Source organism: Muntiacus reevesi, chromosome 16 (genome assembly GCF_963930625.1).
Source record: "Muntiacus reevesi chromosome 16, mMunRee1.1, whole genome shotgun sequence".
NCBI lineage: Eukaryota > Metazoa > Chordata > Mammalia > Artiodactyla > Cervidae > Muntiacus > Muntiacus reevesi.
In genome coordinates, this window is record NC_089264.1 from 24553425 (window position 1) to 24573165 (window position 19741).

General features: G+C 41.8%; 2 protein-coding genes across 3 annotated transcripts in view; one reads left to right on the plus strand and one right to left on the minus strand.

Annotated features, from left to right (window-relative positions):
• Window positions 1–19741, minus strand: part of LOC136147908 (alcohol dehydrogenase 1-like) — a 195885-nt gene that overhangs the window by 135171 nt on the left and 40973 nt on the right. Inside the window, exon 3 of one of the 2 annotated variants that reach the window (XR_010659408.1) lies at window positions 3122–3216. The gene's annotated coding sequence lies outside the window, so the exon portion shown is untranslated. Of the gene's footprint in view, window positions 3217–14365; window positions 14670–19741 lie in introns of those variants that run through there. The other variant, XR_010659409.1, reaches the window with a different exon arrangement.
• LOC136147907 (all-trans-retinol dehydrogenase [NAD(+)] ADH4-like) overlaps window positions 1–19741 on the plus strand; it is a 33197-nt gene that overhangs the window by 1324 nt on the left and 12132 nt on the right. The window contains exons 2-5 of the mRNA XM_065907250.1: window positions 1347–1448; window positions 2414–2555; window positions 4388–4475; window positions 15881–16112. Coding sequence (XP_065763322.1) covers window positions 1347–1448; window positions 2414–2555; window positions 4388–4475; window positions 15881–16112 — 564 coding nt within the window. The remainder of the gene's footprint in view (window positions 1–1346; window positions 1449–2413; window positions 2556–4387; window positions 4476–15880; window positions 16113–19741) is intronic.

A 19741-nucleotide genomic window follows, 5' to 3' on the forward strand; every position in this document is an offset into this window, starting at 1 on the left:
TCAGATCATTATTCTATATACCCCTTGAACTTACACAGGGCAGTATATCAATCATATTTCAACAAATCTGAAGAAAAAAATAAAGATGATCAAAAGGATATGAGTGACCTCCATGCTAGGAATTTACTCTAGAAAATAATTGAATTTGCCAAAATACTTACTACAAGGTTGTTCAATTAAATACAATTTATAGTGGCCCAAAAAAGAGAAATTTCAGTAACTGTACCATAATCATAAAATTTGTATTTGTTAAAATGTTAGGAAAGAATATGGAAAATATTCATTGCATATTAATAAGTAGAAAAAAAGGAGATTATAAAATATTACATACAATTTTGTCCCAAGTGAAAAAGCTCAAAGGATCTACCTCAAAATCATAAAGTAGAAGACAAAATTACAGATGGGTTTTGTTTCTTTTTTTCTTATTTGCATTTCTATGTTTCATTTATAATAAGACTAATGATATTTAAAATACAGTTCAAATTGCATAACAAGTATCAAAAATACGTGTTCATGTGAACAAAGACTAGGAATATCACCAAAAGTAAATATAGTAGCATTAGAATGAAGTATAGGTTTACTTCTTTCTACTTTCCTTCAATATTACTTCTATTTAAAATTAAAAATAAAATTTTATGGGACTAAAATTATAGATTATAGAATCTTTAATGTTTAATTTCTTTTCATATATTTTTATCCAGATTTTTTCAAAGGGACAAAATCTTTAATGTGTATTCCACTGATAAGTTTAATAATTATGTAATCCTCATTTCTTAAACTTTTTTGTGCATATGAATCACATGGGGATCTTGTTCAAAAGCAGGTTTTGATTCAGTGGATTTTGGACAGGGCTTATAGCTCTAGCAAATTCCCAGGTGATATTAATAACTGCTGGTGTCAAGGAGGTTCACATTTTGAGTAGCAAAGTTGTAAAACACATCCACTCTAGCAATAAGGATTCAGGTAATGCAGAGCTGATAAATCAATCACTCTATCATAAAATACATATTGGTCATCTACTCTCTCCAAATCCTATAAATTTATCCTCTCTGTTCTGGAGAGAGAAAAAAATCAAGCCTTTACATTAAACTTTAATACACCTGTTCTTTTCAAAAATTAAAAGTGTAATGACTATAATGTAGACTTTGACTTCCTATTGTCAATTAAGGTCCCTTGTCTTTACAATAATTATGTATAACATCCAGCCACAAACCCCAAAACCCTCTGTCATGAAATAATGGTATCAACATGTTCTTTCACTTTTTTTCACAATATTTTTCTTTTTCTCTCTTCCTCCCTTTTGTTCTTTCCCCCTCCCCCTTTCCCCCTTTCTCCCTCTTTCTCAGATTATTAAATGCAAAGCAGCTATCGCCTGGGAAGCAAACAAGTCCCTCAGCATTGAAGAGGTTGAGGTAGCTCCCCCCAAGGATCATGAAGTTCGAATCCAGGTGGGTGTGGACTTTCCCAGGGCAGGATAAACAAGACAAAATACTGACTTGGCTTTGGTCAGGTCAGATCTATGTGGTTTTGACTGAGAGTTTCAGGAGTTTCCCACTGTGGGGGATTACGTTTTTAGGTTCACATCAAAAACAGGTATTCATTCCCAGGAGGGATAAATTATAAGAATCAGACATAGGAATTTACATTAGATTAGAATTAGGTAGGTTTTCTTTTTGTTTTCCGGTTGCCAGTTATTGAAAGCTGTTTTAAAAGGAAGACTGAGAGTTTGGTTCAAAATAAGAAAAGATCTGAAGTGCTAAGGGTCTTTGGTGATCAGAGGAGGGAACAGAAGCAAAAGGGAAGGGAGAAAAGACAGACAGTACTGAGCAGAGAGGGATCATAGGTGACAAGGTGGGTCAATTTCTCTATTTTCCCTACAGTCGACCTGGCTTATATTTTTCCTCAGGATCACCACAGTAAGAGTTTTTGCCTGAGAATGAATGAGATATCCTCATGAACAGAATCTTGAAGAATAATGCAGGCATACTTTCTAACTAATTAAGATAATCCTTTATTTGATACAGCTCTTTTAACTATAAAAGTTTATTACCACAATTGTATTTCATTTAGTTTCAATAAAATCTGAACAAACCCTGGAAGCCTGTGTTCCTTGCACTCTCTCTAATAGACTTTAAATTATTACCTTTGATTTCTCCTCTCCTAGAGACAGTGACTGCCAATTCTCTTGTGTGATTTTTCAGGGACAGTGAAAGGAAGAAAACAAAGATGCATTAAGAGGAAAGAATATATCCTAATATATTTTAACTGTTCCTTTTATTTTTCAAAATGCAGTTATTTTATTGACCTCAATGAGTGTTGTTAAGTTTCAAGGTGTCATTGGGCCTAAAATTATCCTAATAGTCCTAATGATATGACTACAGAAACAGGCCTCAAGTCTGTGATTGCTTTGCAGATAATTGCCACCGCCCTGTGCCATTCTGATGCCCATATCCTCCATCCTCAGTTCGAAGGGGGGTTTTTCCCAGTGATCCTTGGCCATGAGGCTGCAGGAATTGTGGAAAGTGTTGGGCCAGGAGTGACCAACTTCAAACCAGGTATTTTAATTTCTGATTCCAACTAAACTGAAACGTCAGGGTATTTCAGGGATAATTTCTGCTACAGTCTTGCCTTTGCATGCTATAATCGATCTCTACTTAAATAAGGGGACCATCTTTTCCAAAGCAAAACTAAGACACACAATCTATCACAATCTAGCAATGAGGCAGAATATCTGCAGTCAGAACCGTCTAATGAAATCTGGAAAACACAGTCACTTTATTTACATCCAGCACTGAAAAGCTGTCCTATGAAGCAAAGCTACAAAGTGAGCTTACACTGAAGCTTCCATGGGGACAAAGATGACAATTTATAGCAACCTCTTCTAAATAAAACAGAACTATTTTAATATATAAAGAATGAAGACCCTTAGGTAGCTTAAGTGGGAAATATTATGCATATATCAATGTTAGCTGAAATGTTTTCTTGGGAACTTGTAAGATAAATATATATAAAGCATGCCAATAGCCAAAACTATTTACTTTACATGTTGCAACATATCCATGAAATACTGGAATATGAGCTATGCAATTGTCACTTATCTAGGATGAACCATATCATTCTTTCCTCCTTCAATGATGATGCTCCAAATTGAGAGGTTTATTAGTATCTTTGTATTAGGTAGTTAGAATAGGAAACAGGAGTCCAAAATGGCGGTGGCTAAAAGACAAGGAAGGGAAAAGCCTGTGAAAATAGAACAAAGGAAGGTCCGAGGACAGGAGTGAGGACTTCAGGTAGAACAAATAGCACTCCTGGCTAGCCCAACTTACATAGGGCAGGCCCAGGGGGGAGGAAAAGACATATTAAAGAGAGGAGCCAAAGAGCTGGGGGTCTCTCTCTCTCCCGCGCACTGGGGCACTCTTCTTTTCACGTCTTTGGATCGGCATGCCCTCACACCTAGAGGATGGATTTTCCTGCTATTTTCTAAATAAAATAGAGCTGTAACACTGATTTGTCTAAGAGCTATAACACGGTCTGTCCAAGACCAGAGAGCTGTGACATGTCAAGGGCTTTAACGTCTCATCACATTTCTATTCCAAACAAGATTATAGAAGCAAATTGCTCTTCAAAATTTGGAATCTACAAAGAAGTCCAGCCAATTAAGGCACAGCTCTGCCACTTACTGGTTGTGTAACCTTAGTCAGCTAAGTCACTTTTCTGTGACTGAATTTAGATTTCCGTTTTCTAAAATTGGGATAATAATAGTACCCATCTCAAAGAGTTGTTCTGAGAATTAAAGAGATAATATATGCAAGCAGTTAGAATGGTGACTGACACATACTAAAGCTTGAACAAATGTTAATTATCATTACTGAACTTTAGTCATCAGAGGCTAGAAGTCTTTGTTAAATTCATATTGAATAAAAAGTAGAAAAATGTAGAATTTGAGTGAACTATGGTGAAACATGGAGATGATATATAATTTACTCTCCATATCAAGCCTATTGCCCACATCTCCTATAATTAAGGTGTTCTATTCCCTACAGGTTGTTTACAAATGTAATAAATAATAGGCATGACATAATAAATAATAGTCATGATGCAGAGTGTTGCAAGGACAACAGAGTGTCAGACGACTCTGCACCTGATGGTGTCAATACAGATGTGCTGCTTGAATGTCCAGCAAAGAAAAAAGAAAACAAAAGATAACATATTCAGTACTTGGGAGAATCAGCAATCTTGTAGGTTAACAAAATATTGTAGCTACCTATACTTCCTACCGAATATAAGATATATACGATAAATAGTGTTTTCCACCAGTTCACCTGTTGAAAACTATTTATAAGTAACAACTTAGGCATCATCCAACACATGGCCTTTTTTTTTCTAGGTGACAAAGTAATTCCACTCTACGCACCTCAGTGTGGAAAATGCAAGTTCTGTCTGAGTCCACGCACAAATTTTTGTGGAAAACTCAAGTAAGCTCTATAAGCTATTAGTAAGATAGCTGGTGCAAATATTTTGAGCAGTACATTGGCATACCTAAATGGAGTTGAAAATGTTCATATTCTGTAACCACCAGTTCTTGGTGTGTATAAGAAACCATTGCAAAATCACCCAAATGGACATGCACTATTATGACCAGTGCCACATTGTAGTAACAAGAAATTGAAAATAGGGCAAATGTCTATCAATAGGAGAACAGATTAACAATCACTGTGTAGTAACACAATGGAATTACCACATAAAAATAAGAATAGTTAAACTTGCTCTAAATGTTTCAACCCAGAATAATCTCACAGATATAATGGTAAGGGAAAGAAGCAAGTTTATGACATATATTTAGTCATATACAATAACAATACCATATACTGTATTGTTTATGGTTCGTGTGAATACAGTAAAGAAAATGATAAATGTCAAATTCAGAATAATAGCTACCTCTGAAAGGTTGCTGCTGAGCCATGAAAGACTGGGATTCTTGGCCTCCAGAGGAGAGGAATTCAATCTGGGGCCAGTGACAAGGCTTGATCGCTCAGAGCTTTTGTGTAATAAAGTTTTATTAAAACATAAAAGAGAGAAAGCTTCTGACATAGATATCCAAAGGGAGCAGACAGAGTTCCCCTCCGCCCTCCCTGCTAGTCTTTAGCGGGATATTATATAGTTTCTAGCAGGCTGCTAGGAGAAGGCAATGGCGCCCCACTCCAGTACTCTCGCCTGGAAAATCCCATGGACGGAGGAGCCTGGTAGACTGCAGTCCATGGGGTCGCTAAGAGTCAGACACGACTGAGCGACTTCACTTTCACTTTTCACTTTCATGCATTGGAGAAGGAAATGGCAACCCACTCCAGTGTTCTGCCTGGAGAATCCCAGGGATGGGGGAGCCTGGTGGGCTGCTGTCTATGGGGTCGCACAGAGTTGGGCATGACTGAAGTGACTTAGCAGTGACTTAGCAGCATGCTGCTAATTAAAGAAAGGAAATGTCTCAAAACTCAGAGTGGTACCAGGCCCCTCACCCACAACATGTATTTTGAGATAACACTGGCACAAGGTGAATCATCCCCGGCCATAAAATGATTGCCATGAATCTTGAAGAAAGGCAGGTTTCCAAGCAAGTATATGGTTTCATTAACATAGATTAGGAGAACAATTGTATGAGTAAAACATATTGGGTTCTGAGTCTTAGGTGGAACCTACTTGAAGACAGACACTAGGGTAAATACATAGCTCATTAACATAGTATAAGAGAAACTTTCCATAAGCAAAATGCATTGGTTTGCTCAAGGTTTGAGAAAAGTTAAATTCAGGTGGAGCCAGGTGCCATCTTGGTAACATAAAATTTTAAGAGAAACCTCCTTTTAAGTTTGTATAGAGAAGGGGAAAAAAATCTGACACTTGTAGTTTGCTTCCTCCTGCCGCTTAAGAGAGAGAGAAAAAATGTCTGACACTTGCAGCCTGTTTCCTCCATTTGGAGACCCCTAGCCTTCCTGCCTTTTACCCTCTCATTCCTGCCTTTTCTTTTAGGAGAATTATGTTGCCTAGGGAAAGGGGAGTCATTCTCGTTCTGTAACTGCTTCCAAGCTGGTAAGGAGCATTGTCCCTAAATTTGTGAGGGTTAGTCTCTTAACCCTCATATTGAGGGTCTCTGATCCAAGGGTCCCAAGCTGGAGGAAGCCGCTGCAGTCAACAGGAGTTTGAGCAACCATTTATAACTTAATAACCTTCATGCAACTAGAAAGAAATCCAGCTACATGGTACAGATGCAGGGAGCAAAGAGCAAAAACAGAGCAATAAGCAAAAAGTCATATTATGTCCATAGTTAAGGTACAAAGTGTTGCACCAGTCGATTTTAGGATTGTTAGATGTCATCAGATTAATGAGGTATCACATATGATTGTTGTTATTGAAGGCAGTCACAGATTTGAAGAAAGTCCTTTCCCTGAAGTGGAAGGACTCCCACCATGGGAAGTCATCCACTGATGAAGAGGGGAGCACTCCACAGACCCAGTAGTTAGACTGATTGTGGAATGCAGTGTGGGAGTAAGCCCAGGACAGGAAGGCATTATCTTGAGGATCAAGCAGCAGACTCAAGAATTTTGGAGTCAGCAGAAGCAGGCTCACATAGATTATCAGGTCCATCTGAAAAGTACAAAGTAAGAGCATAAAAAGTAAAAGCATAAAATGACATCACTTAGCTCTGGTCAGGGTACCACTTCTTAACTCAAGTGTGGTGCACCCACGAATCAATTCCTGGCACTTTGACAGCTGTGGGAGAAGAAAGAATAACCTGGTAAGGGCCTTCCCAGAGGGGCTCGAGGGATTGGCCCCCAGATTCCAATGCTTTTATCAGGACCTTGGTTCCTGGCTCAAACAGAAGCTTTTTTGACTCAGAGGCTGGGTCAGGAGTTACCTCCCAGCGTTCCTTTAATGCCTGTTGAAAAGCTGAGGGCTGAGTTACATAATTAGTTAATTCCAAGGCTTTAGGAAAACTTTTCCATTGCGCATTTTCAGGAATTACTGATTGTCCATCCTCAGACTATAACCATCCTTTATCAGTAACCTTTGCTCCTCTTTTCGCATATCTTTCTAATTCTTTCTCAGTATATTGTGGTTTTCCTTATCCACAGAACCTGTCCAGATCAAAGGCCTCTGTAGTGAAGGGGTTTCATTAAGTGCCACCTTTCTGGCTTGACAACCAGCTGATTACCCTTGGCTACTTTACTTCTGTCCCTGCTGTGCCCTTTGCAATGCATAACAGCTACTTCTTTAGGACAATATATAGCAGTTAAAAGTCTCTCAATCTCTCTGAAATGTGCTTAATAGGTTCTCCTGTTGCTGTTTTAAATTGTCTTTCTTTCCAATTTGCAGCATGAGCATGTAAAGTCAAATAAGCATACTTAGAATCAGTGTAGATATTTACTCACTGCCCTTTCTTAACTCGAGAGCCAGAACCACAATCTCCAGATTGAGCCAGAACGAGTGCTAGCTGAGCACTCGTTCCCTGGGAGAGATTTTGCTTCTAAAACCTGTTCAGCCATTACCATGGCATAACCTGTTTTATGCTTCCTATCTCAAACAAAAGAACTGCCATCTATAAATATTTCCATGTCAGGATTATCTAATGGGATTTCCATCAGATCTTTCTGAGCTGCATAGTTTAAAGTTAGAAATTGGGAACAATCATGATCGGGTGTTTCATTTTTCCTTCTCAGGAAGGAAAGTGGCAGGATTTAAGTTTCTACAAACTTTAAGCTTAGTTATTGGTCCTTCTAACAACAATGACTGATATTTAAGAAGGCAACTGTCTGTCATCCAAATATTAAACTTAGAGTTTAAGAATACACTCCTATAGGCTGCTGGTGAGGCCTTTGGGGTTGTGTCAAAAATCCCAAGGCCATACCTTTCCTTTCAGTGACAAACTAATTTCTGACCCCGTGGGCAAGCTCAAAGCTGGAGCTTACAAGAGAACAGTTTGAAGAGCCTTAAAAGCCTTTGAGTATCTGGAGACCAAACCAGTTTGTCATTTTGGGCCTGTTGAGTTTCAGTTATAAGTTTATACAAAGGCTGGGCAAGTTCCCCATAACCAAGAATCCAAATGCAGCAGTACCCTATGATTCCAAAAAATACTCTCAATTGTCTTAAAGTCATAGGTAAAGGATGATTTAATTTAGGTTTAACTCAGAAAGCAAACTTCAAATCAATGACTAAAAAATATTTGGCTGTTCAGGAATTTCAGATAATAGACTATAAGGATTAGGCACCACAGGGTGTAAAGGAACTGCAGCCTCATTTATTGTTTGTAACTCTTGAACTAGCCTCCATTTATCATTTGACTTCTTTATACCCAAAATAGGAGTGTTGCACAGATTGTTACGGGGATTTAACAGCCCCAGCTCCTTTAAATTCTCAATGATGGGTCTTAACCCTTCCTTAACCTCGGGTTTCAGTGGATACTGCTTTTTATGTGAAAGTAAGTGGGGGTCTTTGAGCTTGACAACTACAGGAATAGCGTTTTGTGCTCAACCCACAGATTTTCCATCAGCCAACACTCTAGGATTTACATTTTGTTCAATTAAAGGGAGAGAAAGGGAGGGCTCCATATTCATGAAAACAGAGGCATGGACCTTACTCAGTATATCCCTCCCCAAAAGGAGTGAGGGAGACTCTGGCATAGTCAGAAAATACCACAGAGTTCCAGTTGCAGACTGAAATAATAACATTTGGCTCATCCAGACAGTCCCATTATGGAAGCAGAACTGGGAGAAAGTAGGCCAGGGGCTTCAGTAAGCACAGAGTAAGTTGCCCCAGTGTCCAAAATGAAATCGACGGATTGCTCCCCTACCCCAAGTTATCAATACTCGGGATTCCTCAGATGTAATTAGGATGGGAGCTAGTGTGGGGACTCCCAGGCACCTTCAGTCCTGATTGTCTTTAGAGTCTAACCCCTGAAACCTACACCTCTGGGGGCAGTCTTTCCTCCAGTGTGGTCCTTAGCAGACCAGACATGGAGCCAGGGGTGGCTTAGATGCCTGAGGGCAATCCTGTTTGAGGTGCCCCTCCTTTCCACAGTAATAGCAAGCCAGTCTCTTTTCACCTGGGTCCCTCTGGGAATTTTTCTCAGGCTGTTTAAGACTGGTTCTGACAGCCATTACATGGACTTCCACCTGCTCTTTTGTCATTCTCTGCCTTTCTTTTCCTCTTATTCCCTGCCATAATAGACTGAGCCTGTTGTAACAGATTATCTAAAGACTGATTTGGTTCATATGACTGTTTTAATAGCTTGTAGCAGATATCTGGAGCCGATTGAGTGAGAAATCTATCTTTTAAGATCACTCTTCCCTCTTCATTTTTGGGATCAAACTCAGTGAATCTGCAAAGGGCTTCCTTCAGTCTATCTAGGAATTTACCAGGAGCTTCCTTCTCTTCCTGTTCTGTTTTCTGTTTGCCAATTTGGCATAGTTTAAAGTCTTATCACGTGTTTGCCTGAGTCCTTCAAAAACACATCTGACAAAATGACTCCAATCCCATCTTCCTTTAGCTATGTTGCAGTCCCAATCTCATTCTATAGTTGGGAATGCCTGATTCTCAGTGGGGAGGGCGGCTATCTTGTCCTCCATCTTCCCTACTGATTCGTTACCAAGCCATTCATCTCCATAAGCAACCGCTTTCCCCAAAACTCGAGTTTTTGAGGCGGGAGTTAGTGTTTGTCCCAAGACATATATCACATTCTTCCAAGTAAGGTCATAAAGCAGAGTAACACCCTTAAAAGCTCTAATATATTTTTCTGGGTGCTCTAAATAGTCTCCTAAATCCTCCTTGATTCTTTGTATTCCTTGATAAGAAAAGGGCTTATTAACTCTCATAGACTGATTATTTCTCCCAGTGGGTGCTTCATGAAGAGGTAACAGCTCGTGTGACTGTTCCTCAGCCCCTCTGACTGCTCTGCACATATGATCCCAGGGATAGATTGGAGAAATTGCTTTTCTTTATCTCCTGTCTTCCACCTCATCCTATATGTCACCCTTAGTTTTTGCTGTTGATAGGGCCCACATTGTAAGGTGAGTGCAGAGAAAAAGAGAGCGAGCCAGGCAGTCAGGAAAGAAAAAGGAAATATATTAGAGGGAAAAGAGAGGGTGACTGGCTCTTAAGGAGAACCAGTGTCCTCCCTTTCTGACGGAGTCCTTCTTATACCCCACCAATGAAAAATTCTCTGAAGAGATGGTCACATAGCCGGAGGTCTGGAATCTGGTGGTCTCGCAGCTTTGAGAAGTTAGGCGCCAGTGAGATAACAGGGTGCTATTTGGGCAATTTGGTCAGTCTCACAGATCACTGTGATTTATTCTTTGTTTGCGAGGTCGACATAACAAATCATCTTATCAATGAGAGCCCACGTGGGCCCTATCACACATGGGGTCTCATTGTCAGAAAACCTGGGAGGGAAGATCCACCACAACTGGGTGGGCTCCTCTCACAAGCCCACCTCTGGTGGTCCCCCGCCTTGGACCTTGCCAAGAAACTGAGATGAGCTCCAGGATGGGACTCTCCACTTAACTTGCTGGACTGACATCCACACACCAGCCCACATTTCATCCATCAGTTACAAGGGTGAGTGAAATCCCATTCCCTCCGATCCTCTCTCTCTCTCGCCTCTTTTCCAAGTCCTAGCACTAGGCAGGAGGATCCCCACGGCCCTCGGCCTTGCGCCCCATCTGACTTTGAAATAGGGGATGCCCATTTCAAAGCAGACTATTATTACTCTCTGAGAAAGTCCTGAGAATGGACTGAGAATGGCCTTTTCTCTTGGACCTTTCTCCTCACTTTCTCTTGCCCTTGTCTAACCTCCCTATTCAGGCACAATGGGGAATTCGCAATCCCAGCCCTCAAAATCTACTCCTCTAAGATGCCTTCTCCAAAACCTAAAAGCCTTGGGCTTCCAAGGCGAGATAAGACCAAAAAGGCTTATTTACTATTCTAACACTGGCTGGCACAATACAGACTTGATAACAGGCCCCAATGGCCAGAAAACAAAACTCTCAATTATAATACTCTATGGAACCTTGATAACATCTGCTGCCACAACGGCAAGTGGTTAGAAATCCGTTATGTTCAGGCTTTCTTCACTCTCCACTCTCGACCCTCTCTCTGTGAATCCTGTTCTACTTCTCAAATGCTCTTAGCCTACTCTGGGCCACATCCTCCTAATACAATGTCTCCCAATTCCTGTTCAGACTTTTCTTCTTCTTCCTTCGACCCGTCCGACCACAACCCACCCTCTATCGCTCACAGTCCCCTTGCAGCCGCTCCAGATCCAGTTCCACAGCCTCCACCTTACACCCCCTCCTCTCTCCCTCCCTCTCAAGGCAGCTCCCAACCCCCATCCCCAGCCTGTGCCTGAAATAAGCTCGGAGATCTCAGCCCCACCCTCTACCCTGAGGGTCCCAAAGCTTTACCCAGACCTCCCTAGATCCCCTCCCATAGCCAGTCCTAAACAACTTTAACACTGCAGGACCCTGCTCCTTCCCCTGCCCCACGCCTCCCTTTAGGGGGAAGTAGCTGGAGCAGAAGGCATTGTTCCAGTTCATGTCCCATTCTCCCTCAACAATCTGTCTCAGATTGAAAAGCATCTTGGCTCCTTCTCTTCATACCCAGATAATTATCTAAAAGAATTCGAGTATCTTATCCAATCTTATGACTTAGCCTGGCACGATATTTACATCATCCTTTCCTCCACTCTTCTCCCAGAAGAGAAGGAACAATATGGCAAGCCTCTCAGGTGCATGCTGATGAGACACAGGACAGACGACACCCAGCCCGTGGGGGCCACGGCCGTCCCCAGAGAATATCCCAACTGGGATTATCTGGCAGGGAGACCTGGGTGAGCAGCCTGTAATCACATGGTTGCTTGCCTCATTGTGGGCCTTCAAAAGGCAGGGCATAAAACTGTCAACTTTGATAAGCTCCAGGAATTAACTCAAAGGCTAGATGAAAACCCAGCACAATTTCTAGCCAGGTTAACAGAACTGTTACAATAATATACAAAATTAGACCCCACTTCAGCAGAGGGCACCGTTGTCCTTAATACCCATTTTATCTCCCAGTCATCCCCAGATATCCGAAAGAAATGAAAAAAGGCAGAAGGCCCTCAAACCCCTCAATGAGACCTTTTAAATTTAGCCTTTAAGATTTTCAATAACCGGGAAGAATAGGCAAAGCTAGAGAAGGCCCAACGAGATCAGGCCAAATGCCACCTTTTAGCCCATGCCCTACATGGCGCCAAGCCTCCATCAACCAACAGAGAAAGGAAGCCACCTGTGCCCTGCTTCAAATGCTGCAAAGAAGGTCGCTGGGCCCCCTCATGCCTAAAGCCAAGGCCCCCTCCAGGTCCATGTCCCAGCTGTGGCATAACATTGGAAGGTTGACTGCCCAAATCCCGCTCCAGGGATCTGGACATTCCCCTCCTGGTTCCGAGCAGGAGTCCTCCAACCCACCTCTGCCCAGTCTCCTCAGACTTGCCACCTTAGACTGAAGGTGCCCAGGGCCCCAGGCCCTGACTTCCATTACTTCTACGGAGCCCAGGGTAACTCTTAGAGCGGCGGGACAGCTTACAAGCCTTCACCAACTGAACTATCCACGAGCTGCTTCTAACTCATTCAGATTATCAAAAACTTCGACCCCATACAAATCCCCTTGACCTGCATTCCAGCCTTTTCTTATCTTACCCCCACGATGTCTTATCTTACGCCCAGGACACCTCTGTCCTTCAGGAAGAAGTTACAGAAGATTGACCTTCGGCCCTTATCCTAAATCAAAACGGCTGGAATGATAGGGCCCACATGGGGTCTAATTGATAAGACGGCTCATTATGTCGACCTTGCAAATGGCGAATAAAATCACAGTAATCTGTGAGACCTTCCAAACTGCCCAAATGGCATGCTGTTATCTCACTGGCACTTATCTTCTCAAAGCTGCAAGACCACCAGATTCCAGGTCTCTGGCTATGTGACCATCTCTTCAGAGAATTTTTCATTGGCGGGGTATAAGAAGGACTCCGTCAGAAAGGGAGGACACTGGTTCTCCTTAAGAGCCAGTCACCCTCTCTTTTCCCTCTAATATATTTCCTTTTGCTTTCCTGACTGCCCAGCTCACTCTCTTTTTCTCTACACTCGCCTTACAGCTGTCTGAGCTTCTCTTACTTCAACTGTCTGAGTTTCTTTGAAACCAGCGTAGTCTGAGGTCATCATGAGACAGGGGTTATTTGGACCTTTATTTGGGAAGTTTGAATCTCAGTTTGGGTTTTTACAGAGACTGAGGCAACCTTTCTGGGGCAGGGCGGGGGTGGGGATGTGTCCCTGACTTTCAGTTTGGAGCCCCGGGTATGGGGCAAAGTAGGAGGATAGGAGGGAGCTGAAGGTTTCATAACCCAATCTACACCCTTAGGACATAAGTCTGGCATGTCTTGCAGAGAGAAAAAGGTCAACACATATGCTCAGTTCAGTTCAGTTCAGTTGAGTCGCTCAGAGTTATGTGCAACTCTGCGAACCCATGAATTGCAGCACACCAGGCCTCCCTGTCCATCACCAACTCCTGGAGTTTACTCAAACTCATGTCCATCGAGTTGGTGATGCCATCCAGCCATCTCATCCTCTGTCGTACCCTTCTCCTCCTGCTCCCAATCCCTCCCAGCATCAGGGTCTTTTCCAATGAGTCAACTCTTCACATCAGATGGCCAAAGTATTGGAGTTTCAGCTTCAGCATCAGTCCTTCCAATGAACACCCAGGACTGCTCTCCTTTAGGATGGACTGGTTGGATCTCCTTGCAGTCCAAGGGACTCTCAAGAGTCTTCTCCAACACCACAGTTCAAAAGCATCAATTTTTCGGTGCTCAGCTTTCTTTATAGTCCAACTCTCACATCCATACATGACCACTGGAAAAACCATAGCTTTGACTAGACAGACCTTTGTTGGCAAAGTAATGTCTCTGCTTTTTAATATGCTATCTAGGTTGGTCATAACTTTCCTTCCAAGGAGTAAGTGTCTTTTAATTTCATTGCTGCAATCACCATCTGCAGTGATTTTGGAGCCCCAAAAAATAAAGTCAGCCACTGCTTCCACTGTTTCCCCATCTGTTTGCCATGAAGTGATGGGACCAGATGCCATGATCTTAGTTTTCTGAATGTTTAGCTTTAAGCCAACTTTTTCACGCTCCTCTTTCACTTTCATCAAGAGGCTTTTTAGTTCCTCTTCACTTTCTGCCATAAGGGTGGTGTCATCTGCATATCTGAGGTTATTGATATTTTTTCCGGCAAACTTGATTCCAGCTTGTGCTTCTTCCAGCCCAGTGTTTCTCATGATGTACTCTGCATGTAAGTTAAATAAGCAGGGTGACGATATACAGCCTTGACATACTCCTTTTCCTATTTGGAACCAGTCTGTTGGTATGCTACTTCTACCCATTTCCCTTGTTTTCTACAGAACCGGTCTAGTTGTAAAACAGTATTATAATTAAGAGACCCTCCAACCGGCCACGGTTCAGCTTCCCCCAGTGGATACCGTGGCCATGCAGTATTACATAGGAAGATAAGGCATATCGTCTTTAAGCTCTAAGGATCAAATCTATCCCAGTTTTTCAGGATAAAGTTCAAAGGAGTGAGGATGGAATTGTTAGCTCCCATCTGTAAGAGAGAAAAAAAGCAACCAGCGCTATCTTTCTACTGGAGGCATCCCTCCCTGCTCTAGATGGGGGTGTAGACCAACTTTCCACTGAAGCTTTCCTTCCCTGGTTCGACTTAGAATGTCCCTTACTGACACAGGCACCATATTTGTTCCTCCCAGTTCTACCAGAGACGGGGTGTAGATGTACTGGGGGTAGACCTATGGCATCCCAGATTGATTTTTTAGTTCCTTACCTGCCTGTTACCCTCTCACTTCTACAGAGGATGAGAGAGAAATGCAATGCGTCATAGTAATTTATTCCAAGGCCACACGGATTGGAGCTAGATTTTGAACCTAGACAGTCTGGGTCCGGAGTCAAAAATCTTAACTGCCTTATTTTTTACTTAGACTATAGAAATGATATATTTATCTTTAATGCTAATTGAAACTAGTTATTTCAGAAGCAAAAATTTTACTACTCATATTTATGCGTGCATGCGTGCTCAGTCGCTACTGCCGTGTTGAACTCTTTGCAACTCAATAGACCATAGCCCTCCAGGCTCTTCTGCCAATACTGTGCCTCAATTTACTCATCTATAAAAAGGAGACAATAATAAAACCTACTTCACAGGGTTGTTGTAGATATTCAAAAAATGAAGAGACCCTTTTGCAAACCTCTAATAAAATAATAGATTTTGACAATGACCATCAGTTCTTTCCAGCATCACAGAGATAAGCTATTACATGCCTCCAGGTGAATATACACAACACTATTTTAGCAACAGTCCTACAAAAACATAAAATTTGAATCAGATCAAGCATTTAGATCAAAAATACTAGTTTAGGGGAAATATAGTGATGGAGAAATATGTTAAACCAGATTACAGGAACATTATCAGAAAAATCTAGAGTGAAGAAAATTCTGTAGGACAAATAACTACTTATTCAACAAAAAAAACTGTAGGGGAACAAACAAGGGGTAGGGTGAGAACCTATAAATCAAGAAAATTAAGAGACATACCAACCAAATGAAATCTGTAGAATTAAAAGAATCTTTTAGAGACATATACTGAAATATTTACAGATGAAACAGTGATGTCTGAGATTTACTTGAAAATAGTCCAAAGTGGGGAGGGTAGGTGCTTGTGTCAGGGAGCAGGTAGGTACTTTTTTCAGAAAAGTAATCAATTGTCCATCAACTTTACCTTTTTTGTATCTTTTTTTTCCCTAGGCATTTTAAAAATCCTTTGGGTGATCAAAAATTAATGGAAGATGGAACTAGCAGGTTTACCTGCAAAGGAAGACCAATTTACCATTTCATGGGGACCAGTACCTTCAGTCAATACACTGTGGTCTCAGATGTCAACCTTGCCAAACTAGATGACGATGCCAATTTAGAGAGAGTTTGTCTGCTTGGATGTGCATTTTCAACTGGCTATGGAGCTGTCATCAACAATGCCAAGGTAAAATGGTTAATCACCAGGCTGTGTAAAATAGATGTTACTGGGAGGCAGCATGATAAAGCAGTCAGATTTATCTTCAAAAATTGGCTCTGTCATTTATTACCTTTGTGATTCTAGGCAAGATATTTAACCTCTCCACTCCTCTCACTCTACTGTAATATCTACTACAAATAGTTGTGGGGATAATTAAATCATATTACATATGTAAGACATCTGGTCCAGAGGCTAGTATATAGTTGGCACCCAGTTCATGTTCATTTCCTTTCCTTTACTAGTATGTTAGATTGTTGACTATCCCTGATTTAAGTACAATCTGCTTAAACATGTCCCCTAAATCTGTCCCTTGTCCTGAGACAGCAGACCCGGTCAAGAGACAACAGAAAATACACCCATATAGCCACTTAGTTTCTCCCTGATGCAGCAGATTCCTCTCTCTCAAATGTAGTAATTCATCTCTACATCTCACTTTGCCCCTTTGTGGCTTCAAGGGAGGGTCTCAGATGGCAGCCCTGATGGTGGCAAGATGTGTCCCTGAAATTCCATGTTAGAATTTAGAAGCTTTTACAAAGCTCTTCAACTAAAAGACTAGAGAGATGTCACTATCACTTGGATGCTTCAAACAATCTCCTTTTTTTCCTTTTTTTAAAATTTGTACTGCCTGCCTGCAAGCAAAGGCTCCCCTTCCATCCATTCCCACTTCCTCCTCCCTCTGGTGCCACCTGAGAAGCTGGTCTCCAGGCCGCCCTCGCTGTCCCCATGCAGCACCCCGCATCAGTGAACCCACCCCCTCACCTCCAAGTGCACCCCCATGGGCAGATCCCAGCACACTATCCATCTTTCTTGTCTTCCTGTCCTTAGTTACCCTCTCTCCATCCGTCCACTAGCACTCACTTTTAGCCTATTTCAAAGGCCTCATTCTGAGCTTTGGGAGGCTGAGAGAAAGCACAGAGCTGCCAGAGTCAGGCACATGTAGGTTCAAACCCCACTCTACCACTTCTGTGGGATTTTGTGTGTGTTCAGTTGCTAAGTTGTATCCAACTCTTTGCAACCCCATGGATTGTAGCCCACAAGGCTCCTCTGTCCATTTGATTTCCCAGGCAAGAATACTGGTGACCTTATTTGAACGTCCTTGACATCAATCTTTATCCTTTATCTCTAAACTGCAAAATGCAACCAGAGTGATCTTCCTAAACAACAAAATCTGGAGATTTCATTCCCCTTTTCCTTCAATATGCTAGTCATTCTTTCCATTTCCTTTCATGGCTCACTGTTCCCCTGGGCCTGACTCCCAGTCTCTAGGTTCTAAATGTGGCCTCTAGACTTTTCACACCTGGCTCCCACCAACACTGCCTGGAAAGCTCCGCCACTTCTTCTGTCTGACTCCATTTATTTGTCACTTCCTGTTGGAAGCCTACTCCATCCTCCCAGGCATGCACTGGGCATGCCTCACAGTTTTCCCTAAAGTATCTGTATTTAACCCTTTCTTCCTTCTTATCACACTATGGAGAAGTTTCCCACTTATTTCTCCTTCCTATTAGATGATTTGCTCCATAAGGACAAGTTGTGATGGCTCTGGAGCCTAGCCTTGTGCCTGGCACATAGTATGAGCTTGGAAAGTTTTCAGCAAGTGAAAGAATAAAGCCAGGTTCATATGTAACCCCTAAAACATCTTGGTGAGGATTGGTCCTCAGCTTTGCAATCCAACTATTGTTTTTCATAAGATTACATAGAGTTGTTCAGTGTCAAGAAAATGAAGTCAGCCTAACCAAAATAAAAGGCTGATCTAGTAGCCAAAATAAAAAGATACGACTGAGAATTATATCAGTCAAGCAGATAGGGATGCTACTCTTGGCTCTCAGTATATTATCTCCTTCCAAAAATTCATTCATTCATTTATTCATTAGCAAAAAGTTAAGACTATATGGGAAGTCAAACTATAATCTGAAGGCTCCTACAGGAAGGGTATTGTTAGTTGGGTGGAGTTAAGAGCTGATGTGACCCTAGCAGTCAAGGCATATTTTCCTCTAGATAACACTGGAGACACAGGAAAGAATTACAGCTCTTTGCTACAGTCACCAGCACCACCACCACAGCTACCTTTTCACCCGGCCAATTTCTGGACTCCAAATTGACTATCACCTTCTACCACTGTAGTCTTTCTTCAGGGATATTAACACTTGAGATTCAGCAATAATTTTCTTTTAAATCTAGTCAGTTCAGTTCAGTTCAGTCGCTCAGTCATGTCCGACTCTTTGCAACTCCATGAACCAGGCCTCCCTGTCCATCACCAACTCCCAGAGTCCACCCAAACCCATGTGCATTGAGTCGGTGATGCCATCCAACCATCACATCCTCTGTCGTCCCCTTCTCCTCCTGCCCCCAATCCCTCCCAGCATCAGGGTCTTTTAAAATGAGCCAGCTCTTCACATCAGGTGGCCAAAGTATTGGAGTTTCAGCTTCAGCATCAGTCGTTCCAATCAACACCCAGGACTGATCTCCTTTAGGATGGACTGGTTGGATCTCCTTGCAGTCCAAGGGACTCTCAAGAGTCTTCTCCAACACCACAGTTCAAAAGCATCAGTTCTTTGGCACTCAGCTTTCTTTATAGTCCAACTCTCACATCCATACATGACCACTGGAAAAACCAGTGGTTTTTCCTTGACTAGATGGACCTTTATTGACAAAGTAATGCCTCTGCTTTCTAATATGCTGTCTAGGTTGGTTATATCTTTCCTTCCAAGGAGTAAGTGTCTTTTAATTTCATGGCTGCAATCACCATCTGCAGTGATTTTTGGAGCCCAGAAAAATAAAGTCAGCCACTGCTTCCACTGTTTCCCCATCTGTTTGCTATGAAGTGATAGGACCAGATGCCATGATCTTAGTTTCCTGAATGTTGAGCTTTAAGCCAACTTTTTCACTCTCCTCTTTCACTATCATCTAGTCAAAGCTTACCTAAATTCCCAGAATCTCTACTCCCTGCTGTTGAAGAACAGCTAATCCACTTCATGAGATGTTCAAGAAAGAGAAATAAATTTGATAGGAACAAGTAAAAAGAAGTGAATTGTCAGTAATCTAGACAAAAGGCAAGAGCTTTAATAATTTTTAATTTACCTCTGAGAAGAAAAATGATGCAATAACTCTGATTAATTATTAAGGACCATTCCCCCACCATCACCAGAACTCCTTGTTCTTTTTAATCTGTTTGTATCCTTTATTGCCAAATTAATTACATTTCATAGAGATCTTTGAAAGCATAAAAATGTCCTAAGAATTTTGTCTGTATATAGATAACCATAGACCATTTAAAGCTCTATTTTTAAATGGGGTTATACCTTATAACCTTCCCTTTTGGTTCAGATGGTAAAGAGTCCACCTGCAATGCAGGAGACTGGGCTTCAACCCCTGGGTCGGGAAGATCCCTGGGAGGAAGGCATGGCAATCCACTCCAGTATTCTTGCCTGGAGAATCCCATGGATATAGAAGCCTGGTGGGCTACAGTCGATGGGGTTGCATAGAGTCAGACATGACTAAGCAACTAACACAAACAAAAAAACAAACAATACTTTATAATGACCACCCCCCCCAACCCTGAACTACAATTAAAGACACTTTTACACACAGGTGTCCAG